At 33.9% G+C, this 26,267-nt stretch overlaps 1 protein-coding gene across 1 annotated transcript in view; it reads right to left on the bottom strand.

Moving 5' to 3' along the window:
• Positions 1-25,964, bottom strand: part of IL1RAPL1 (interleukin 1 receptor accessory protein like 1) — a gene marked incomplete at both ends in the record, with an annotated part of 599,615 nt that extends 573,651 nt beyond the window's left edge. The window contains one exon of the mRNA XM_079549852.1: positions 25,883-25,964. Coding sequence (XP_079405978.1) covers positions 25,883-25,964 — 82 coding nt within the window. The remainder of the gene's footprint in view (positions 1-25,882) is intronic.
• Positions 25,965-26,267: the final 303 nt, after the last annotated feature.

The following is a 26,267-nucleotide window of genomic DNA, read 5'->3' as shown; positions in this document are numbered from 1 at the left end:
GTACTAATTAATATCTGACACATCATAATGCAGTTTGATGGCACAGCGTGCCCTGTGGCCAAGAAGGCCAATGGTATCCTGGAGTGCATTAAAGAGCGTAGCCAGCTGGTCAAGGGAGACGATCCTCCCCCTCTACTCTGCCCTGGTAAGGCTACATTTAGAATACTGCATCAAGTTCTGTGCTCTCCAGTTCAAAAAAGACAGGGATGTCATAGAAGGAATGCAATGGAGGGCCACAAAAATGATAAAGGGCCTGGAGCACCTCCCATATAAGGAAAGTATGAATAACTTGGGTCTGTTCAGCCTAGGGAAATAAAGATTGAGAAGAGACCTTTTTACTGTTTATAAATATCTAAAGGGAGGTAAGAGGTAAATGGATGAGGCCAGGTTCTTCCCAGTGGTGTATAGCAACAGGACAAAGAGTAATGGCCTAAAACTTGAACATAGGAAATTGCACACAAACACAAGGAAGAACTCCTTTAAAGTAAGGGTAATGGAGCACTGGAACACGTTGCTCAGAGAGGTTGTGGAGTTATCTCCTTCTGTGGAGATATTAAAGACCTTTTCTGGACACCTTCCTGTGTGTCCTGTTGTAGAGTACGTACTTCAGTTGGGAGGTTGGACTCAATGATCTCATGAGTTCCTTTACAATCACTGCAATTCTGTGATTTTGTGATGACAAAGCAAGACTTCTATATAGCGAAAAGAAATGTTTTGAGTAAGAAAGACAAAGTTGCGCCTGTTCCTTAAATGGGACAGATCTACGGTATTTCAAGAACTGACTGGTTGCTTTATTGTAAAGTATCTACTGAGAACAGTTTTTTGATAACTGAAAAAAATTGAACGAAATAAGGTGTAAGGAAAGCATGGGCCTATTGATGAATAGATGGGAGACCTGACGACAGACACACAGAAAATGACACTTTTCTCAAAGCTTTCTTTGCCTTGGTTTGGTTAAGACTAGCCTTAAGCAATCCCAGGCTCTGACATTAGAAGGGCAGACTAGAGCAAAAAAGACTTACCCTTGTTTTGAGGATCAGGTTAGGAAACATTTAAACAAGCTTGAGATACACAAGTCTATCAGACCATATGGGACACAACCATAAGAACATGTAGAGTGAATTAACTCTATGCACGAGTACACACCAGGGGCCAACTGACTGAAAAGCAGCTTTCCAAAAAAGGCCCTAATCAATCTGGTGGACAGCAAGTTGGACGTGAGTCATTAACTACAGCAAAGACAAGAGTAGTATGGGTGTGCATCAACTGAAGGTCAATGGGAGTGACTCATACCCTCCAGTGTGGCCTCTTGGGACACCTGGAGTTCAAGGTCAAAGTCAGAGCTTTCCAGAATAAAAGACATGGATGAAAGCTAAGGGACTGGAACATTTGCTATGCGAGGAGAGGTGGAGGGAGTTGGGACTGTACATTCTGGAGGAAAAAGAGTTCTGGGTGCCCTTATCATGCTTACTTGTAGTTCTCCTCCGTAGCACAAGGGAGTACAGAATGAGATGCAACAGGCATCAAACTGAGATATTCAGAACTCAGTGGGACATGGCCCTGACAACTTGCTCTCATTGACTCTGCTCTGAGGATTCAACAGATGATCTCCAGAGGTAACTTCCAGACTCTGCTTTTCTGGAAATAATGAATGAAATTTCATTTCCAGAAGTATTTTAATGGCTTCAAAACAAAAACATATTGTACATCATTAGAAACAAAACCATCCATATATAGAATTTAATTAACCAGCTTTGACAGTTAGTCACAGCACAAATCACCACAAAGCATGAAAAAAGCTGTACAAATACTGTGACAACTGGTTAATACAGTGCCATTAAACTGCATCTTTTACAGCATCCAGCTTATCTGCCTTAAGGAAAAACTTACTTAAGACACAACTGTGGAAAAAAACTTACGTGACCTCCCACCAAAATAAACAGAAAATATTTGTTAATGCTTTGGACTTTTTTTTTTCCTTTAGCCTTTGTAGGGCATTACAAGATTAAGAAAAGGAGCATACTTTCTTAGCCCCTTGAGTCATGAGTTCATTGGCTTTCCTTTTATTAGAGCCCAGAAATTTTAAACACTTATGCTATTGTCTTTTCTTTTTTCTAATGAGGAAAAAAAAAACACAACTTGTGTGATTATAGAGAATATCTTGAAAATTGCAGTCTGAAAATTCAGAACCAAAGGAAGACAAAACAATCACTGTAATTCTGGAAAATATATCTCATTACACAAGTATGTCGTTGAGTACAGAACTCATTACAGTTTCACAATTTTATAGTTTGAATCATAAAAGATGAAATAATCTAATATGGCCCCTTCAGGTTTTACTTGCACAGATTTTACTAAAATAAATCTTTAAATTTAAAAAATGATTTTAAAAAAATGAGTCTCACGATTGTCACAGGAACATCATGCAACTATCCAGAAAAAGTTATTTTTCTACTGTTCCATATATAGCTTTTATTATTAAAAGCAAAGTATCAGCAAAGGATTCTGTTCTTCAAGAGAAAAAAATAAGTTTGTCTGAATTCATTTCCTCTGCATCACTGGATGAAATAAGCAATGATAAATGTATTTTGATCATCACACAAGATGACAGCAGTCTAAGTAGGAGAATCAGATAGGGAAAGATGACTCCAGAAGAATATTTTTCTACATGCGAGAAGAAAAAAAATCTATGGTCACTACCACTTAGCGAATTTTTAATTACTGAATCTGACAAACATTACTTAAATGTGTTACTTTCAATTACATTTTAAAAAATAAATAAATAAAGAGAGAAAGTACACAGAAATGCTAATGCTATTTAATATTTGAAGTAAGAAATTATATGGTCTGTATTGTAATTACATCCCTAACTTTATCCTGACTTCACTTACCAATAAGTTTTTTCAATACTTCTGATGGGAAGATTTATTAAAATATATGTATTGCTACAGCATGATATCAATTGTTTTCAAAGATCTTGCCAGTAAATGTGAAATCATGGGATTTTTTTTCCAGGTTTCAGGGAAACAACTAAGGTAGATGGAAACCATATTTCTATTTTTGATATAAACAGATGCTTGAACAAGCTAATTAAGTCATGAAAACTCAATGTACATAAAATCCTCACACAGAGCACTTAAAATCTAGATAGTATTTAATTACTAATCATGTGTAGTCAATTTTATATTGCAGTGGTAAAAGGACAGGAAAGGCTAATTTAGTATTGAATAGATCTTATGCAAACTAAGATACTTACCAGATTGACAAACTCGGAAGTCAGTCTTATTGATAGAACTCTATCAGACATATAATTTGTAAATAGTTTTGATGCATATACCATCATTTTTTCTATCCTACCATGAAAATTTCAAACACTGCTTTTGAGTCTTGAACACTGAAAAAATGCTGATTCTTGGGAAGAGACAGTCCAAAGTGAATATTAAAAAATGCAAAACGTTATAAGATTCCATTAGTACTGGGATAAATTTCTATACAACTCTATTGTGATTCGGTCATCAAGTACTTCTGAACAAGCTTGTTTATCTCCTCCACAGTTGAATATTGCTTAGTTTTAAAATATATTTAAGATTCTGGATTTAAACAAGTATTCACTGCAACTTGGTTCATTTATAAACTTGCTCAGGGTACCAGGCCTGATACAGGAAAATTTTTCAGATCATGCATAAATGTACTGGTAGAACTGTAGGAATAATTTTACCCAAAACTTGACCTTCTTGCAAATCTTGCTGAGTTATCTGTTTTCCGATGGAGCTAAAACATTGTCTATATTCTGATAAAACTAACAGCTTTTTAAAGCAGTAAGATTTTCTAGTGCATACTCCTGAAATTCTTTTAAATCTCAGGAGAGGTTAGGAGGATCACACAGCCATATAGAACTGACTGCACATCACTTCAGATACTGCTGATGAGGGTCTGAATTTTAAATTTGCTGAGATTTTCTTCTAAATTTCCCCACTATTGTCAAATTACATTTATAATTACTTATATGCTATTCCTTAATTATAAGCATAAAATATTTTAAAATATGACCAAATATCAACTCCCTATTTTTTCTACCACTGAACATAACTAGGAATATCTGAAATATTTCTACTACCAGAAAAGTGTGTACAAACTAATTTGACAAAGCAATACTTTCAATAGCATCTATATAATAAAGACTATAGTTAAATTAATCTATTTATTTTCCTGATTAGCCAGAAGAGATTATACCAATCAGCACCAGTAAGAATTTTCTGTATGATCCGAGAGTGACCTGAGTCCTAATGAAAATAAACCCTTTAGTGACCCTTCTGAACTACAAGATAAATAGAATTGCTACAACAAACTTATACTGTACTTTTTCTTTCCTTGCATTAAATGTTAGGATCAATACTTAACAGCAGCAGTTCACACTAGCAGTCCTAAAGCTGATAGCAAGCCCATGCCATTTCCACGAAATGATTTCCAGGTTACTTGTGCTTATTATTCTCCGTAAACTACAGCCATAAAAAGTGATGCACCTGAATTATTTAAAAATGTAGAATAATACCATAAATCCAACAAGACTATAAAGACCATAAATTTTTTTATTGAAGACCTCCAGTGCTTCCTTTGGAGTTTGAGGATACTTTAGGAAATGTCTTATTTTGCTACAACTGCATTTTCACTGTGATTTACTGTGAACTGATGAAAATTTATAAAGCATGTGAAAAAATATATCCTCCACTTAATTTTCTACAGTCTGACTTTACTGGCTTCATAGAAAGAGCAGACACAAATGTAATACAACTGGGACAACCAAGCTTGTGTCTTTACACTGTCCTCAAGGCAAAGGAACAGGAGAGGAGGAAGTACGCAAAGTGAAGAATTTTGTTTCTATTTAAAAATTGTGTAAGCAAAGCTGATATGTATGTCATCATAAACAAAGATTTGAAAATAGTGTTAATCATGACAACTGTGAATGGAATTTGGAAATCAAAAGGCCCAGATAACATTTTTTATATATCTCATACAGCCTGGTGAGGTGCTTGGTTCTGTTTTCTTTTCATCTCAGCATTCATGCATGTCAGCAGCTTTTTTTTTCAGAGAACACAAATGTTCTCTGAAATCTTTCAAGGGCTAACATATATAGAATTATCTTCCCCTCCCACCCCCGCCTCCAATTAATCCTTCCCATCTTCTGAAATTGAATATTCCAAGACAGCCTGGCAGTGAAAATCCAGTTTGAAAAATCAGGAACAGACATAACTATTTTAGACAATCATATCTGGCAACATAATTCTGTAATGCTTAGGAAGAGCTTTATCTTCCTTATTTTCTCCTTTTCAAAACTGAGCAGCAGTATAAGACAATATTCGATTTCCTGTTGTGTATTTCAGTGGCCCATTTAGGGCGCTTTCTTCATCTCCAAGCCTTTACTCAGCAATTTCCTCATCTCTTTTAAATTTAAGAAGCAAACACCTATGTCTAAACAAAAGGCTTTGTTCTGTGCTTGTGCACAGTCAGCAGTAAAAGTTCATAGCCTGTTCCCAGAGCTATGCAGACAGCAATATTAGTAGGGAGTAAAAGAGGGAAAAAATCAATTCTAAGTGACTGCTGATTTGTGTTCCAGAAAAAAAATGAGATGAAAAAGATGTATGGAAACACAATATTGAAAAAAATAATAATAATAACATTTCTTAAGAAGTTTGCAAGAAGGTACTATCAATAAAATAGTACAAATACAATTAAAATCTTTAAAATCACGTCATGGTATTTTCACTTTTCCTACAAATGTTATGAGCAAAGATTGTTACTCTCTGTGGATTTTCTTAGGATGTTAAATAGCCCCTTAAGCTTTCAGAATGCAGAAGTCACTAGTATCGTATAAAACAGCAAAGAATTTGGAGGCTGTAAAGACTATAGAAAAACATGTTCCTATTATACTCAACTGACAAAGACACGTGACTGACAAAGACCCTGAGAAGAATGCACACTGTGTTTGAGTTGCTGAAGTGAAATATTTCCATTTAAACTTCAAGAAAAGAAAATTCCTTTATGATAAATGGCTAATGTTTTAACTTGTTGTCTAAATAGTTTTCAGCTGAGAAAACGGGGTTTAAACCTTAGATTTTACTATAAGAAGAGAAGTCATGGACAAACACATGATACTTTTTGAAAAGAGCACAGACTTCCTGTTTTAAGTGCAGAATACTTATGGTATGCAAAATAGAATATGGGGAGCATTGTGTTGGACGTACCGTCAGTTTTAAAGTCAGTGTGAGACAATAGAGTCAAAAAGGACAGAGAATCATACATGCAGAAAAACACATGCAGAAGGAGAAAGCAAATACAAACACCATGGGAGAACAAATACAAATTCATACATACAATAAACTATTATAAATTAAATCCCTTCCTACAATTCACTGAGTGGTATGAATATTCATTATTATAAACTCTGAACATTGGGTTCTCAGGAAAATATGTATTTTTTTTATTCAATATAGTTCATGTGAAAATATTAGTATACAAATGCTATTACTGAATTGCAAGGATTATGTAATTATTTTTTCTTAGACAATATCAAAAACTCACCCCTGCGTGAGTCTTATTATTTGAATACATGAAGTTTAACAATGATAATAAGTTATTTTGGCTTTAAAAAAAAAAAATCTCCCAGCCTAACAGTACACGTTCACAGATTTAGGAGTATATATCAAATCAAAGGAAAACAAACAAACTATTCAGTGTAGTTACCACAAAACTGTTATAAGATATCCCAGAGATTACAACTAATGAATAGAAAAACAAGAACACTAGAAGTGCAATGGTAGTGTACAATCATAAAGCCACATAATCACAGAATTAGTGTTAAACACAAACTACCTTGAGCATTAATCAGCCATAAGCCATTCCAATTCATTTAGAAACCCTAAAAGTTCAGGTTAGACCTTCAGAACTGGTATCACTGTGATTTTCATTGTCACGTCTCTAGTACTTACTAGGATAGATAATATAACGATTTAGTTTCTTAGTAGCATTGCTTTATAATATGTTTGTCTTATAGTCTGACTCCACAGTAATCATCAGATAACTCTAGGAGAGTCAAAAAGACCTTGTTAAAATTGTGCAAATGAGGAGAATCAGAAACTACACCTTTTAAATTGGACTTTTAAAATACCTCCCAGTTCATTAATTTGTTTGCTTTAATAAACTTTCTAAAGCTCAAAGGAAATTAAAAATTAGAAGACTAAATCTGGCTTCCACTATTGCTTAATGGTCATGAAAAATCTCCATGTATTGAGAAAAAAGAACAATAAGAAAATGAGAATTGGCAGAAAAAGTAAAAAGCAGAAATGATTGAAACCTTCTTGAATATATTTAAATTTGTAAGTGACTGTAATTGGAAAACAAAGAGCTCTCTTGCTTTCAGTGAATCTCCTTAATTGAAAGACATGTTAAAGCTGCCTGAATCCAAAACATAGATTCAAATAGCGCTGCATATAGAAAAAGACATAATACAAAGTTAAATTCTATTTGCATGACATCTACATAGTTAAGGAAGAAAAATTAAATCCAAAGGAATCACAAGCCTATGATCAGTGGGAGAGTTGTGCATCATCCTCCCAAACACTGGTTTTACAGTATTTATATTTCCGAGAAGACTAAAAGGATGATAACAGGGTTAATTTATTGATTAACAGATGAACCAAGAAGCTTCTTGCTTTTTACTGTCTATTAGCAAATGAATGCCCAATTGTAAAAAAAAAGATCACCAAAGGGACATCTCAAATAAACACTGGTCTTGAGAGGAAGATAAATTGTCCAAAGATATATATATGTGTAATATAATTGGACTCAGAAGTAGTTATTGAAAATTATAGCGTGGTTTCTTCCATTCAACAGTGGTAACTGAATGGGAGGATTCTATGGAAAGTGTGACGTGCATGTTGTAACTGAATCAATCATAACTTCTTTACTTATGACCAAAATCATACGTCAAACAGTTCTCTGATTAATCTATATTACATTTTAAGTATTTATTGTACACAAGCGCACAGATCTTTTTTTTTCTGGTGACCTGGCTCCAATTAGAACCTTTCAAAAGTTTCTTCCACAAAACTTCTGTGAGAGTTCAACTGCGTTTTCTTTATTCACAGATTAAACAGGCATCAACCTTATCAAGAATAATCTTGCTGTTTTCACTCATATACATGGAGGTAGTATTCACACACAGGTCTATTCTTCTATAAACTTTAAGGTACACATCTACCTATAGCTGCATTTACCCACAGTTCAAAAACAAAGTTGGCATATGGCATTTTACTACACTGAGCTGTCACTAAAGTTCATGTTGGGAAAAATAAACTTCCTACACTAAGAGGACTTCAGGGAAGAAGAAAAATAGAAGGAGAAGTAAAGACGGATCAGTAAAAGCCTTTTTCTATTCTCTGTTCTGCAACACTACAGAACTGGATTCAAGGCATACTATTTCTTCCAAAAGCAGTGAGAGAGGACTGGACAGATCAGAATACACTGAAATGAATAAAGGCTGTGAAGCAACATGCTAAGAATGCACAAGTAACATAGATCTGGACTGTTTTTAAACCTATTGTAATTTTATACATGGTAGAACATTACGAATAGAGTTACACTGCTCAGACATTTATAAATACAAGTACTGATCTTTCCAAAAAAAAAAAATGAACATTTTTTGCAGAGGTGGTTTATTTTCTATTTTTCAAAACCAGAATTTAAATACTTATGTTCACAGAAAAACTTTGCTTTTAATGACAGTTCTGTAGACATGCTTACTTCAGAGATGAGCAAGTAACCAAAGGAAAACGAAACTGTTGACTTAACTTCTCAATCTTTTGAAGAGAATATGGATTTTAAAAATTTAAAGTCAACTTCTGAGGCTTTGAAAAACTGATAACTAAAATGAGATATTTGCAGTGATTTTGATCTTCCCTCCACTTTGTGAATACTTCATTTAAGCAAGCAGGAATGGATGTAGCTTATTACATAATTACAGTCCAGACAAATATTTTATCGTATACTCATAGCAAGCAAACTCAGAGAACTGTAACTGAATGAAACCACAAATGTATTTAACAGCCTATTCCTGCCTGGGGAAAAGAATCAGGAAGGAACATACAATGCAGTCCAAAGGTTGGAGTAAAGAAAGAACATAATTTTTTCTTGGAAGGCCGAGATGAAGCATTGCAACATATTACCCAGAAAAAAACATCACCATCATTAGAAGTTTCATAAATGCAGTGAAACAGACGTTACACGCTTTTTAAAAAATGCTAGTACTGGTCACGTTTCTGATGAAAAATGAAAAGTAAGGCTGAATTAACAGGATTGGTTTCTGCTCTACTCCTACATCATAGAAGAAATGTGTTGTCTTTGCCAACAATCAAATGGTTGCATAAACCAGCTAAATCTTGGAGTGTAGAAGAGCCTCCATTTATGAAATCTTTTACACTGGCACTGATAAAGGTTGGATTTGTTGTGGCATGCTTCGAAATAGTTTATAGGTTGAGATGCTCTGCAATGTTCCCTGTTGAGCTGGAAATCTATTGCAAGGTTTCTCCTAGCCTTTGTAGAATTGAACTGGTCTAAACTGGTCCTACACTGTTGATGGTAAAGTCATGAACCTCTAAAAAGCTTTCACTGCTTGGTCTCCAGAGACTTCTGTCTGTTGGTTTTAGCAAACTCACAGCATTTCAGTTTCATAAGTCATGTTAATTGTAGTAGTCACAGCAATTTTTATAAAACCATGTGTTTAGCACCAAATCTATGTTCCAATCTTTCTCATCTTTTCTTCCCTGTTCTGCTCAATACAAAGTTTAAATTGACTGGCACCTTTATTATTAGAAATTACTGTAAGGCAATTTCTTAGCTGGCGCTAATTTTATCTCCATATTACGAGTTCCCACATAAAAAAAAAAAAAAAAAAAAAAAAAAAAATCAAATATTTGAGAGGAATATTCTATCACAGCTATTTAAACTGATTCAACTCCAAAATACTATGTAACATGTAACTTTCGATATTATTAGTTTAGCCTCCAAGTATTTTGTAGAGCCTGCTTTCAGCTTAAGGATGATTGTGTAAATCCATTCCTTAATAATACAAAACCGCACAGTAACAATTTGGAATTTTGGTATACTTAAGAAAGTAAAATATCAGAAAATAACCCCTGTGATTTTAACATCCATTTGAAACTTGAGTCCTATTTAACGAGACTTAAAATGATAATGTTCTTAATTAAATACTATGATTTTGTGTTAAACCCAAACATTCCGTATAGTCTGCTCGATTGCTGGCCTGCAAGTCCCCTCTACTGCCAATCTGACAAGTTATTCCAGTTTTGAACTACTAACATATTTTAGACAAAAAGGCACAGATATGTTGGAAAAAAGAGTCAGAAGAAATAAATGTGATCTCATATAATAGAATCTCTCTCCAAAAAAAAAAAAAAAAAAAAAAAAAAAAACCACAATAACATTACAGGAAAAAAATCTCAGCGTATCAGGGATATGTAGCACAATACCACAAAATAAATGAAGAGGTATACAACCATGCACAGAGAAACAAAAAGGATTGAATGAGATTTTGGAAGTCAAATTGACACTTTCCATCTAAAATGGCATTTTGCATTTAAAGCAGTGAACTGGACTTAGTCCAAAGCACCACTGATTTAATGCTGTACATGTTGGTTTAGTAATCACAGAATGAAACTCAGTCCCTCTCTAGAGATTAGAAACTGCCTTTAAACACAGAAAAATTGTGGAAGCATTCACTCATGATCTATCCGAACTGCAGGGAAAACCTATTCAGCTCTAATATCACCACTTTGCCATTTTTTAATGTGGATATTTAAGTGTCTAAACACAGTAGAGTTCCTATTGGAAAAAGTTTAAAAGTGATGGCTTCAATCGTTACTGAACAAGGCATTTTCTCAAGATTAAACTCCCCTCATCCCTTGTGCAGTCTGCTGAAAGTTTGGATCAGGGAGCATTTCCCAGCCAAAGAATTGAAGTGGCAATGACAGGAAGAGATGGTAGAGACTGGAAATTTTGTGCTAGTAAAATTGGGCCAGCAGCAAATTATCACTCTCCTTGCCCAAAGCAACAGTGACACAGGAGCTGTGACTCAGCTGCATATCTGAATTTCTATGCCCTTAGGACATTTCATGAAATAACAGAGTTCAACCATTGCACTTTCTGTGCTTAATAAAGGCAATACAATGCTAAAATCAATTACTGAAGAAAGCAGATAAAAGTTCCAGCTATTTTGAAATATATGGATGATTTCTAAAGACTAAAATTGTGGAGCCATGTGCCATTTTCTTTCTTCCTCTGATGCAAAGGAATAAAGAGGCAAAAACAAAAAAAGAAGAAAAAAAAAAAAAGAAATCTACTATAGTCCTCCATTTTGAAGAGATTTATAACTGTTGAGAACATATACATATAATAAAGATTACTGGAGAATCTGATTGTCAACAGTGGTGATCCTGAAAAACAGTTAAAGAGAGGAAGGACAGTCTGCTTACACAGACTGTCAAGTTGAGAAGTTTACTAACACCTCAAAAGTAGAGAGGGAAGTTTGCTAGAAGAGCTGGGTTGTTGGATAGAAACATTGCTGGATAGAAACAAGTGAATACCCAGAAAGGAGTCTGGAGTAGATCTGAAAAGGTACAGACTATTAATATTCAATTAAATCTAAGTAATTATCGTGACAAACTGGAAACACGAGTTTGAAATTTGTTTTTGTTTTTGTTTGTTTTTTTTTTAAATACATATTCTTTCTGGAAGTACTTAACTTGGCAAGTTAACATTCTCCGTATCAAATTTTTTTGTGTGGGAATGTATTTGCTATGCTTAACAATACTAAAGATAATAGGTAAATTACATTTCCTATGTTGTTTGAGATAAGCAATAATGTTTCCTAGATCTTGCAGCATCTGAAATAAACTCTTACTAGTAGCTGATTTCAACTAAAGGGTAACTAGGCTGTTACAATCAACCAATTCCAAGTAATTTTATTAGATCTCTTCAGACTAAGGCTGCATCTTTGAGTCTTTCCATAGGATGACTGCTTTGCAGGGCGGTTGGATTCAATGATCTCTGGAGGTCCCTTCCAACCCCTACAATTCTGTGATTCTACAAAGCTGCAGCCAGTTCCGTGCCTAGTCCCCTCTTTTATGAAGAGAAGCAGGCCACTGACGCTTCTAGATCAAAAAGAAATACAAACTGCAGCCAAGGACAGTTTTGAACAAATATTTTAATGCTTTTTTCATCAAATAGACAAAAGATATATTGAAAATATATTTTTAAAGGAAAGCATCAATTTAGGTTTGGGGCTATTTTATTTTTGTTTTGAATTTTATTGCAGATTAATTTTATTAATCAAGCTTGTTATCAAAAACAAAAGCAGTAGTAGTTATAACTATATAACTTTTCAGTCTCTAATGCTAAAAATTGTAAACTTTTCCACAGACCAAGGACCTTATTGTATTTTTCTTTTCTATTTCTTCTTATGCAAACATATTCATAATTACAATTGCAGTCTTTCTACATACTGAAAGATGTTGCAAGAAACATTCAGCTTCGACTGAATGTTGGAAATGGAAATGCACTGAATGCAAAAAAAAAAACCAAAAACATAGTGTAGTTTTCAATGTATACTAAACAAAAAATTCTGACAGTCAAAATATGGACATCTTGCTTAAGGTAAGTAATTAGCAATAAATATTTTTACTAAATTAAGTTACACTGAAAGCATTACCAAAAATTTACAGAGAAATCACATTTCTTACTGAAAATAAGATATCAGAAAAAAAAGGGTTAATGATAATCAAATGAGTCTGTACCACTGAAATAAAAAGCTAGATTATTACAGATGTGAGAAAAATGGTAATTGATAATCTGAAGGAAAAAAAAAAAAAAGCAACATAAGAATGCAACAAAAATCCAAAGCAAAACAATCAAAAAGCAAATCAATAACATGAAGGAGCAATGACTGCAAAATTAAAACAACAGTACTTCCTGAACTGTTTCTCAGAATACTTTCTGTTTGATTGACTTATTTTTTCCAACCTTAATCTTGTTGTTACATGCTTTTTTCCTATTGACAACTTCAGGTTCAGGACTGAAAACCATACAGTATGAACAACTTACCAATAGGAAAGATAGGACTGTTCTTTGTATTCTGAATTGAAAAAGTACCCTGAAGAGAAACTAAACATCACTAAGCTACAATGCATTTTAAAAAAAAAAAAAAAAAAAAAAAAAAAAAAAAAAAAAAAAAGCCAGATTAGGAAGATCTTGTCATTCTACTGTTTTAAGTAGAAGTTATAAAACTACAAAAAAAAAAAAAAAGCTAGTTAAATAATTTGTGATAGATTCAGCACTTTCTTCATCTTAACTTATTGAAATGGAAATTAACTTACAATTTTTTTTTCACATACAAGGACAACTTTAATAGTTCATTTTAAAAAGTTAATGTTTCTCTAATTCAAAAAGCTAATCATTCATCAGATTTAACTTCCCTCACAATGTATTGACTCCAAAATAGTCAACAAATATAAAGTCTAACAATAAATAAATAGGACTTCAAGATAGGAAAAACAACAACAACAACATATTCACCTTTCCTCTGATAAGATAAACAGAAATGACTCCCACACACAACTTATTGTTGAGAATTCATCACAGCAATGAAGGACCGTGAAGGAAGCATACACAACATACTCATCTGTTCTCCAGCATGAGATAGAATTTGATGCCTGACCTTTACTGTAAGAGAAAGATTCACAGGCTTCATATTAAATTTGGCCTAAAAATTAAGATCTAGTAAATGGGACAGAAAAAAAAGAGCAATTTTCAATGAAACTATTAATGATATCAACCCAATAAAGCAAAAATTAAGTTAATTACTTTGAATTAATTACAAGCAGAAAAAGAAATAGATTTTAAAACTTTTTGAGATTTACAAATCACAAGCAAGAAAATAGAGAATTGGATCCTTTCAAAACTATCTGGCACAACAGGAGTTGCTATATATTACTAATACTTGCAACTATGTACCAGAAATTAGCTTAACCTGATTTTCATTTTAAATAAAATTACCGTTCTGCTCTACAGGATTCAGCACTTAATCACAAAATCTCCAATAGTGTTTAGATAGAGGAAGACAGTTGCTGCATCGCCTAGAGTCATGCAGGAAATTATGTGTGTGAGACAGCTGCCTCCCTCTATTGATCACAATTGCCAATATCTGGAAAACCAGCTTTCAAGCCCTTGCTCAAGTTTTTCAGCACTGGGACATATAACAATTTGCTGTGCAGTGATGGGCAACCTTATTGCATCTTTAACCTTTTGTTTCTATATGGAAGAATGAAATTGGAAAAAGTCTTGGAGTACAATGAAAAGCACTTCTTTATTTCAGCTAGCTTTTAGTGAAAGAGCAAAAACAGAAATAAATGAAACCTTTCCCCTAATTTATTAACTCTAGCGACTTGATATACAGCTTCAGTATTTTCTTTAAATCTCATGCCTACGCTTATCAGAACGTGAAGTTTTAGACATTTTAAACATACAATATATTAACAGTAAGAAAACAACTCTAAAGAATGGTATTGTTCAAGAAGAGTTAGAAATAGAATTATTACCCCAGAAAGAAACAGTGGTTTTTAATGTATTAGGTATCAGAAAACCTAGGTGCAGCACCTACTCTAGAGTTGATATCAACTAGGAAGTATTTTAGCATAACTTTCTTCAGTACTGAACGTACACAAAACACTCTCCTCCTATGCCTATGAAAATCGCATGACCTACTTTGAAATGCAGGTACATTACACATATATTACTTAACACCGGCAAAATGATACAACACAGAGAGTGAGCTGGTTAAATAAGACTAAAGTTTCAATTACTTCAATTTTGTCCTGCATTTCAGATGGCATGACATCAGTCAGATGACAGCAAGGATAGTTGCTTTTTAGCTGAATCTTATTCTAAAGGAGACCTTACAACTTCTCTAGGCACTGGAGAAGTGCAATCACACTGGAATTCAGTCACTGCTCTACCATCTGGAAATTGCCTTCTTCTCATAGCAGCTTATGTTTTTTTTTTTTGTTTGTTTGTCCGCAGTGGAGGGGAAGCACTGACCTTTTGCATGTTGATGCACTGTTGTAGCAAACTCTTATACTGAAAACTCTATAGGTTGCTAAATGACACCGTAAAAAAAAAAAAAAAAAAACCTCATGTCTGTTATATCACCTCATACAATCTATCCTATTGCACAGACATCTGATAATTTAATTCAAAAGTGTAAAAAAGTAGTAATCAGTAACAGAAACAATTGTGGCTCTTTCAAGGTAATGAATAAAATTTACTACAGTTAGCAGTGTTTGTCATGGATCAGCTTTCTTTACAAATCTGAGAAAGAGAAAACCTGCTTTTTGCTATCTCAGATCTCTCCCTTCTCCTGTTCACATATAAGTAATTTTCAAATGTTTTTATGGAACGCATATAATCAAATAACAGAAAAATATTGCTACAATATATAAAAAAAAATCAGCCATTCTATGCTATCATTCCCAATAACCAAAAGCAAAGGAAACTATTTTCCTTAGAGCTCTTTTGAGCTCTGTACAATCAACGAATATACAGATGTTATAAATACCAAAGAGCTCGGCTACATAGTTATTACACCAAAACAAAAAGATAGGATGCTTACCCATATCCTGGGGTCACTTATGAAATTCCAGTGGAGCGGATCTCCAGAAGAGATCCTTCCCCATTGGTAGTCAGCTCTTAAATGGGTCTAGGAGAGCTGGAGCCAGACTCCACCCCTTCCAGCAGCACAGGTGAATTGACTTCACCTGTGCTCCCATGACTGACTCATTGCTCACCTCAGGTGATCAATCAGAGGTTCAGGCTGTGATTCAGCAGTTCCTATACAAGCTCTTACGTTGAATTTTCTGGTTTGGTAAAAAGAGCCATTTTTCACCTTCCGACAACTGTTCTGAGTGATGTTGCACTTCAATGCCCAATACAGCAACATACTAATGGATTATTAGTATTACTATTCTCTAAACTTCTGTTCTGGCCTCATCAAATCTGAATTCTGATAATTAATCTACCCAGCAAAAGTCTAAGTAATTCTAAGCAGTGTGTTAATTTAAGTGCATAGAACTCATAGAACTCATCTGTTAAGACTGTCTAGACTGCAGATGAGGTCCACGTTTGCAAAGTAGTTTACACATAAAATAACCTTTTTTCTCCATAGACTCTTACAAGTTTTTGTTACATTCATATTTTGATCCATGACTAAGCATTTGGGAGCTATACAAGAGCTGAAGAAGAGTGCTTACATGAACTTGAGGTACTCAGAAGTAAAGACAGTAGATTAAGGTGTTAAATGATGGCACAGAAAAAAATCTCACTGCAAATCTGTCAAGAAACTTAGTTCATTTAAGTTTAATGTTCTGTGTTTGAATGCATTAAGTTATGGGCAATATTTTGGCTTAGTTGTTTCACAGTTTGCTCCTTTTCTCTCCAAGACAGCTACTTTTCCCAGGGAAGAAAAAAAAAAAAGTATTTTTGACAAACAAGATTTGCCACAGTTTCTTCCAAGACTTGTAGTCTTTGTTGTAAATTTCTTACAACTTCATCAGTCTCATTCTTCAACAGTCTTCAACAGTCTCATTCTGCTAACTCCACAGCTAGTAGTAAAACATAAAATGAATGCATGCATATTTGTAAAATAAATAACACAAACATTTTTCTGCTGAATAATTGTCTCAGAAATGTTAGTGATCCTTACTCAATTTCCTAGAAATTGAATGCTTCAAGTTTGATTATAAAAAATGTGAAGTATATATAGTAGACTGCCAAGGGCAAAAATAAATCCACAGTGCAAAAATAAAACCAAAATGCAAAAATGCAACTGTTGAAAAGTGCACAGAGTGGTCTTATTTAGTCAGTGGAATGACAACACAATAACAGACAGTATGGAATACCAGAAGGCCCCTTCCAAAATTCACTCCCAGAAAAAGCAGTTGGACTCCTTATCAAATATGGCTCAGGCCATTTGACTACAAAGTGCTCAGAGATTTCAGCAACAGAACAAGGGGCAACAGACAGAAAGCAGAACAGACAAGAGTTCCATACACACATGAGGAGAAACTTCTTTATTGTGAGTGATGGAGTACTGGAACAGGCTGCCCACAGAAACAGCATACTCTCCTTCTTTGGAGAGATTGAAGACCCATCTGAATGCTTTCCTGTGTAATCTGCTGTAGGGAACCTGCCTTACTAGGGGGCTGGACTCAATCTCCAGATGTCCCTTCCAACCTCTACCTCTCTGTGATTCTGTTTCTCAGGATCTTTCTCCATATTTTCACTTCCTCTTTGTGGTGCCATACCCATAAACCTACTTATGCTTAATAGCATCTCTACTTGGGCAAGGATCCCTAGAAAAAAATTAAGCCTTTCTTCATAGCACAGAAACATATATAGATAAACAGGTAGCTAGGTAGAATTTGCATTCTTCCTTGCCTATCTCTTTGTTTTGCCTTCAGCATTCACTCTGAATCATATAGTCATGGACATCTGGGTGAAGATTTGCCTTCAGACAAGCCAACCCTGTACCTTAAAAAAATTACAGCTTTCCTTCAGGGTGCAGTCTCCTGATCTGGACGACCAAAGAATGTTGCTATTTTTCCTGCAAGCTGTTGATGCTAAGATCTAATATTTAATTTCTAATATCCAAGTCATTGTCTTTATTCTACATAATACCACAAACAGAACTGAAGAATTGATCATAGTGAACATATAGTATATACATAAAAATGCACGAAGATAGCATGCTCAGCAGTAGAAATTGTTCCCACAAGGAAATACAGTTTCTTATATCATCAAGAGTTAAATATAGTTAAAATGAAGTTACAGGAAAACAGTAAATCATGCAAATATAGACACCCATTATTCCATGTAGCTTAACATGACTTGTTTATTGGCTTAAGTTTAAACAGAATATAAGTATTTTTAATTTTAAAGAATTAATCTGATTGTGAAAATAAATGAACCTGAACAGGTAACCAAGCAATCTTAACTAGCACTGCTGTCAGGTAAGTCAAATTTTAAAACATGACAAGAACTCTAGTATATCCTTTCAATGTTGCAACTCTACATTAGAGCAACTCAGAAGTATCATCCTTAACATGCGATTTCCACTGGAAGACAGATAAGGCAAATCACTACAAAAGATAAACTTATGCCAGATTGAGTTGGTAAATTGAGGGTCATGGACTGCACTGCAGGACACGTAGATATAGTCTCCAAAAGGCTCACCTCAACTCTCTTAGAAAAGGAAGTGCTTAAAAAACAGTCTTGAAGTAACTTAACTGGACACAGTGCTGAGCAAGCTGCTCTAACTGACATTGCTTGCATCAGCAGGGTTGGACTAGATGATCTTAAGTCCCTTCCAATCCAAGTGACTGTATAATTAAAATTGGAATTATCAGTTGGAATTATTTCAAATAGAATTGAAATTGATTCAAAAGACTGGAAAAATCAGTCCTTTTTGCCAAGGATGAAAAAGTCATCTGTGGAAGTGAGCAACTCCACATGAATTTGCAGATTGCTTCAACACAATTGGCTGCTTTGCATCTGTACACCTGACAGTTTCCTGAAATTAGTTGGGTGTTCAGTGCAAGACATTCAAATGACAGAAGCATTCAACTTTCAAATAACATAACTATGTTGTAATTTACCACCACAGCAGTCTGATAATTGTCCTTACAATTGGGGGTGAACAAAAAGAAGATTAAAACAAACAAACAAACAAAAACAATAGAAACACATAAACTACTTTTGAAAAACAGATTTTTTTTTTTAATCTTACAGTAATGACAGATGTTGTGTATTTCACATTTGAACTAAAGATTGTAAGAGGAAAAACTACTTTGAGCAAGAATGGCTGAAGAATTCAGTACTGGAGCCTGAAGGACAGCCTCCTCTTTTCATGCATAGCTGTTTTCGACAAGTCTTTGTGCATGCTACACTGATAGCATTTCCTCCCTCAGTCTTTCAGAAGGAAGAAAACAGTAAGCATTTTAATCTAGGAGATTTCATCAATTTTAATTTGCTTTATGTGTAGCAACAAAACATATTCTAATGGGCAAACCTCATTATCACAACTCTTATTTCTTTATCTTAATATTTCACAGATGACTACACTTAAATAAAAAAGAGAAATTTATCACATGGTCATTACTTGTCCTTGAGGGTTTTCAATCTCCTTATTCTCCACAGTCATTATTCTGCAAAAAAGTGACAGCGTAATCTTCAAATAAATAAATCTTCTGATCAAAGGTCACTTGTTGTTTTACATCTTCTAGGCCACTTGCCAACAGCTGCCAATCAGCAAAACTACTGCTAACAATTCCCTACAGTCAACAGGAACCATGAAAGCAGAGTCATTCTAAATAGCTACTAAAACTCAGTGAACAAACTATGTAAGAATATCTATTGCTGTCCTCTTGGCTTCAGTTTTTGTCTCCTTTACTATTATTATTCATTTCTAAATATCCATGGCACACTATAAAACACTGACCGTTTGATTCTACACAGTCTTTTCACATACCATTATACTATTCACCATCTCTCAGGACTCTGGAAAGTACCAGTATGGATCCCAGCAACAATAAAAGGTCATATAACTATTTTTAAAATGTCAGCCATCCTGTTCATAAATGCTCAAAGGACAAGTAACAGTTACAGTATTCAGTCTCCAAAATAATAAATGCGTCACAAAGGGTCTGTGCTGGTGATGTAGTCATTCCTTATCATCTAGATCCTCTAGTGGCTCAGAATTATGTTGGCTTGTTCCTTAATAATACAGCTCTCAACTCCCCTTTGGTCAACAAACTGCATCATTGCTGCTCATCTTGACATACTGGCAGTGTCCTTTTCACAGAACATTTGGATGAAGTCTAGTAGACCTGGACTACTCCATGGCAAACATTTGTTGAAGCTCAGTAACAAAACCACTGGTTTTTCCAACAAGATTATTCCTCAGAGTTTTGAAATAAAATCTATATGTTGAAAATCACTCTTTACCAACTATGACACATGCAGCATTCTGTAGCAAAAGAAACACTCCTTTAAAGAAAATGCACTTTCCTTATATAGTTGGCATAAACACAGAGACAAGTTTAGAGCTATACACTAATATTACTATATACGTTAATCGTTAACAACTTCTTTCCCCACTGATTCACAGAGGACAAAAAGCACGGACATTTTCTCAGCAAGGATCATATCAAACCTGGAGTAAACAGCATTGCCAGTTTTGGCTGTAGAATGGGAAGGGAGATACTTCTGCTGCCTATATAAGGTGCTCCTTCATCTTTCTCTCCCATCTGCCTCAAAAAGAAAAGTGGTTCACTGTTTCCCCCATTCAGTTTCACATATAGAATAAGTGAGGTTGCGCATTACGATGCCAATTCAAAGAAAGTATTTTGAAACAGTCCTCAGATAAAATAACATTCACTTCGTCACAAGGTAATGGCACAAATAAGATTGCTCTCCTCTATCCCCTAAATCCAAGCAGGTACATTCATCTTTGCTTAGGACTTAAACATATTGTCTCTCTGCTTTTTGTCACTAAACAGAGAAAAAAGAATTTTCATAGCAGTAATAGTAGTATTAATTGCTCAACTGCAGAAAACTCCTCACTCATAGAAGTTAATCTTACATGTCAGATAGGTATGGACAGATTTAGCTTCTGTGTGACCACACAAAAGGCTATAAGACCCATCAATTAATAACGGAAAACTAACATTCTGTAACAGCATAAACAACAGCTAGAGACCATTAATATTAATTGACAAAAACTCCTGTGCTTCACAAGAAACTTATCCTTTAATCATTCTGAATGCTTTGCTCCAACTTCAGTGTGCTGGGAGTACCATGCATGAGTCTATAAATTGTACAGAAAAAAAACAAGGAAGATGCCTCCTCATTTAATTTTTGAACTATCTGATTACTGTTCAGTGAATATCAGATCCAATATGACATTCATCAACTAATTTCCTTTTGACAAAAGAAAATGCTTAGGCAAACAAAGCACAGCCAGAATGAAAAAGAGAATGGCACCACTGACGGAAAGATGCTCAGAAGAATAGAGTGGCAGTTCTATAGTAATACGCAGTTGGGTTACCAAGTCTCATAAAAAAAATACATAAGATACACAGATACTCAAATAATGGGTATCAGATTCCTGTTCTGGCTCAGTATTTAATTGCATATAATTTCTCAAAAAAAGAAAATCCAGATAACCTGGATTATAGATTTTTTTTGTTGTTGTTATAACCAGCTTTATTGTATAATGGAGACGATTCAGTTGCTAGGTAGAAATGTAACACATATTTTCCCTTTTAGAGCATTCTCAAAGCTGCATTGCATGTCATAGATAAATTCATTATATATAGCTAAGGTGAAGAATTTTTATTTTATGCATTCATATATTACTTATTATAAGTTGTTGAATACACATTATGGCATTTGTCACAAGGTAAAAAAAAATCTTGGCTTTCTTGATGCTAAGGACAACAATGCTAAAATCATTTGTTCTGTTCCAACTAAAGGAAATGTTTTAGAGAAAGAAAGCAAGTGCCTCATTTGTACAGAGATATTCACAATATAACTAATATAATGGTCTAAAATAGATGTAAATAAGAAATCATTTGTAAAAATTCAGAGGGCCATAATTTAGTAAAATGTCTACTATAGGTTGTTAAAGTGTACAAAATCAGTCAAGCAAAATAATTACTTGATTTTTTTCAATATATATTTCCATTCTGTTCCTTGGAATTTCGCTAGTTCTAGAACAAAAATGCACCCTGAATTGCATTTATCTATTTAAAATTATCTACTAAAAATAGCTCCTACAAGGCAAACTAAAATTGAGAAACATCAACAGGGGCTGCAATGTCAAAATTTGACTTCTCATTTTCATGAAGTTCATAATGCTCTATATAAGCATGACTACAACCACCCATACTCATTACTTGTAACTCAGACAAAAAGATAATATACATTAGAAAGATAATCATTTTTTCCTACATGAATAATACATCTGCAGACTTTAATCTCACAATAACGATGTGAAGGACCCTGTACATCTCCTGATAAACCATCATGCAAGATATTGCCCGCTCAGTTAAATTTGATTTCTTTCACAGAATAAATATGACAAAGAGAAGATTTTCTTTCACACAGGTGAGCACAGAACATAGCTCCTTCATGAACTCCACACGACGCAATCGGTAGAAAAACAGTGGAACACAGAAAATAAGAATTCTCAACTTCTTTTGATACAAGATGACATCAAATTATTATTAGTGTCTAAAATGTCAATACTCTAATTGTCTAATTATACAATGAAGTTATAATATCTTATGCATTAAAAAAAAAAACAACTTTTTCCCCCATTCCTCCTACCCATTTTGAAGATTATTTAACACCAAAAAAATCCTCTCTGTTCAGCAACCTTGGTAAAAAATATAATAATAATAATAATAATAATAAAATCACAAGATGGAATGGTATGTTCTAGTATTTTATTTAGCCTCGTGTTTGGAATGGCAAAGCTTAAGACGAAGGGTCTTCTCTTCCTTGTCTGACAAGGCATTAAAACTTACAGGAGTTGTGCATTCAAATAAAATTGACAGGAAAAGTTTAGGGGTTTAAGTCTTATTTACTGGCACACTTGGATATACAGGAACATGTTCATTGCATAATTTTTACATATTAATTAAATTGTTTCTCAAACTGCTTGCACAGACATTTTTATGTAATAGCACAGTTACTAAGTACTCAAGATGTAAAATAAATCCTTTTTATGTTAGAGCCATTTGAAATCATTCACTGCCTTACAGAAATGTATTTTCTGGAATTTTTTAAAATACCTGATAGAAACAGAATCAAATACAAAGTTGAAGTGTTACACAAGTACGTCACACAGCTATGAGCCAGCTAATTTAAAATTAGCTGAGAATACTAATGCAACAACTCCTTAACTCCTAATACATTGCTTTGATTCATAACAGCAAAAAGCAATGTATCTGTAAAAAAAAAATAAACGGCTACTAATATGGAGATATTTACATCAATATGAAAATATACTATCATAGAAAAGGGTAGAAGAGGTTGGCAGGACACCATTAAGAGCAAATATTCAGTTACTACGAAAAAAACATTCTTCTAAAAAGGCATGTAAAAGATTTTATTTTGAAGCTTCTACTTCTTCAATTAAAAATAACATTTACAACATGCTTCAATTTTAATTTAGTCTTGATTCATTACACTTCCAAAATTGAGACGCAATAAATTTCAAATGAAAGGTTCAGTTCTGTTTTCTTGTTTTCATTCAAAAATTGCCTATATTAAAGTAGTTGTATAATACAGTTTTCTATGTTGCTCTGATATTCAATCTTTATGAAAGAAATAGGAGAAGGACAGTTGCATTCAACTCTGAAATAAAATCACACTTCAGGCATATACAACAAGATTCCTAGAGACACAGTAATGAATACAAAGTAAGCCACAGCCAAACTTTTGATCCAGGTGTCAGAATGCAATGCACACAACTAAACATATACAAACCTCACCATTTGCTGCCTCTGATTAACATGCTCACATAAAACTATACTTCTTTTTCCTTACATATAACTATCTATAACTATAGATAACTTGCTTATAACTACAAATTGATTAGCTTCAGGAAGAAGAAGCAGTGTTTTCACTGTATACATAAATGAATCTTATTTTCTAAAACTTCCTTTAAAAAAAAAAAACACCACATTTTCTTCATAGAAGCAATTTAGGATTGAAAAATATTCCTCCCAAATCAGCCAAGGAAAAAAATTTAAAAAAAGAAAAAAGAAAAATTAAGCTAAGCTTATCATCTACTCATTACATTCCACCTACTTTTATAGAAGTTCCCCACATCTGAAGTCACTAAATGGCATGAAGAAAGACAGTAAAAGCTGAAATTTCAGTAGAACTCAGCTTTTTCTTTTGCACCATACACTATGACAAAACAGTCTTCTCTGCAATGTAGCTGATAAACTAAATACTATAAAAGCAGATTTCATGCAAAACCATAAAAAAAGACCCATGTTGTAGTAAGATTTAAAGACTTCCATTAAAGCTTTTCCTTTTTTGCTGCACAGGATGAGAAAATATTCAGTACAGCTGAAAAAGCCTTTTTCTCTTTGCCTGGACATCAATTACATAACTTTCCCAAACAGAAATTAACATGAATATTTAACACTTTTCCTTCAATTGGTTAATCTCAGAAAGATGATACAAGCATGAATAATGAAGTAAAAGGCAAAGAAAACTTGACTTCTTATTATTGTCACATTGAAGTGGGAAGTATTTTATAACTGGCTGCTTTTTTGTTTCCTTTTAAAATGTTTGTCATGGTAAAAATTACTTCAAGAGGATTGATACTGTTTATACTACATTTGGATTAAGGGACCTCAACTGAAAGCTCACAAACGCTCAACTGTGATCAAAAAGAACAACCTCACCCAGACAAGTTCAAATGATTTCTGTCTAGGCAGATGTCATGTTGCAAATACATCATCTCATCACCAACTCCTTTGTTCTGCACATAGTGAACAGAATCCAGTTTTCCTGAGCTTAAATATATCACAGTCTCAAGTCCTGACTGAGAAATATTTTAAGATATTAGAGTGGTACTCCTTATTTTCTTTCCCACGGTCATTAAAACATTGAAGACAGAACTAGTTTCATATGTTCCGAGTAGGATCTATTGAAAATACAAATGTTATTTAAACTGTTGCCCAAAATGTACAAAGATCTCCCTAAGCATCTCTTTACTACTACAAGCATTGCTAGCAGCCAACTCCAGCTGGAAACAGATAAAACGAAAAGAAAATAAATAAATAAACAAATCAAGTCCAGACTTCTAGAACAGTACAACAAAAGCCACCCAGAGCAATCAAATGACAAAAGAAAATTAACTAGTCACAACAAAAATAATTAATCCTATCAACACGAGATCAAATCCTCCATCAAGGATTTAGTTTCCTTACACCCGCAGATCAAAGTAAGAGTTTGCAGAAATATTATCCTGCAATTTTCCCATTATCCAATGAAAAGGAATAGAAGGGGAAGTTAGAATCTCAGGATGAAAAAACACAACCACTGTCTCAGTATCAAAGTTCTTTTTTTTTCTTTTAAACATACAAACAGTAACACATGAAAGATGATGGGCAAATATATCACCCTCTGCTGGATTCCTGAAAAGCCACCCATATTTTCCTTGCTGCACAAATCTTTCACAACATATGTGATAGTCCCTTCAAAAATGCATTTTCTCATTCACTTTTCATCGTTATTAAATTTATTAAATTTAATGTGCCTGATCTTTTTTTATTATTATTATAAAAAACGGTCTAAGCCAAAGCTACATGCATATCCAAGATATTCTTCAACATAAAGAAGACAGTCAAACAGATAAACTGTTCACATTGAAGTACAGTAGCTCAGTGACTGCTTTCAAGTCTTTAAGTAAGCTAAACAATTCTGGGGATACAGTGGAGGAAAAAAAAAAAAGATATTCTCCTTTAGCAGATGAACTGTTATTTTGATTTTCCATCAAGTTAACACCACAGAATAGAGTCTAAAATAATACAGAAGTTACTAAATTGGTTTGCTGCAGAATTCTAATTCCTTCTAATCATTCTTCAAACAACTATAACAACATCATAAAGTATATTTATAAATTTTAAGGATTTCTTCTTTCAAAACATATTGTAAGAGCAGAGAAAGATTTACTTACCTGATCCTCTTTTGGTCACAACCTTCAAGCTCTGAGTTAGAGTAGCATACAAGAGAATCAAGTTTGGAATAGGAACTTTCATCTTCTCTCTTTCCACAGCTGCTCCCTAGAGTACCAAAAAGGAAAAAAAAAAAAAGAAAACATTAGCTTTATGTTGGTATTTAAACAACTGTGTAGTAATTAATCATAATACTGGCTTTGTAGAAACGTTAAATACAGTTCCCTTTTAGCAACTTAATGCACCAAAATGATTCCTTTTTACTGAAAAGGATACGTAAACTGAAATCACCTAAAGGAAAACACGTACACACACTGCATTTAAATCTAGAGCTGTAGTTCTAATTTTGTAGATACACTGAAAATTCACCATGTCCCTGTTAAAACC

The sequence above is a fragment of the Tetrao urogallus genome, assembly GCF_951394365.1.
Source record: "Tetrao urogallus genome assembly, chromosome: 1".
NCBI classification, from domain to species: domain Eukaryota; kingdom Metazoa; phylum Chordata; class Aves; order Galliformes; family Phasianidae; genus Tetrao; species Tetrao urogallus.
Note: the sequence above shows the minus strand (reverse complement) of the source record. Positions and strands in the feature narration are given on the sequence as shown.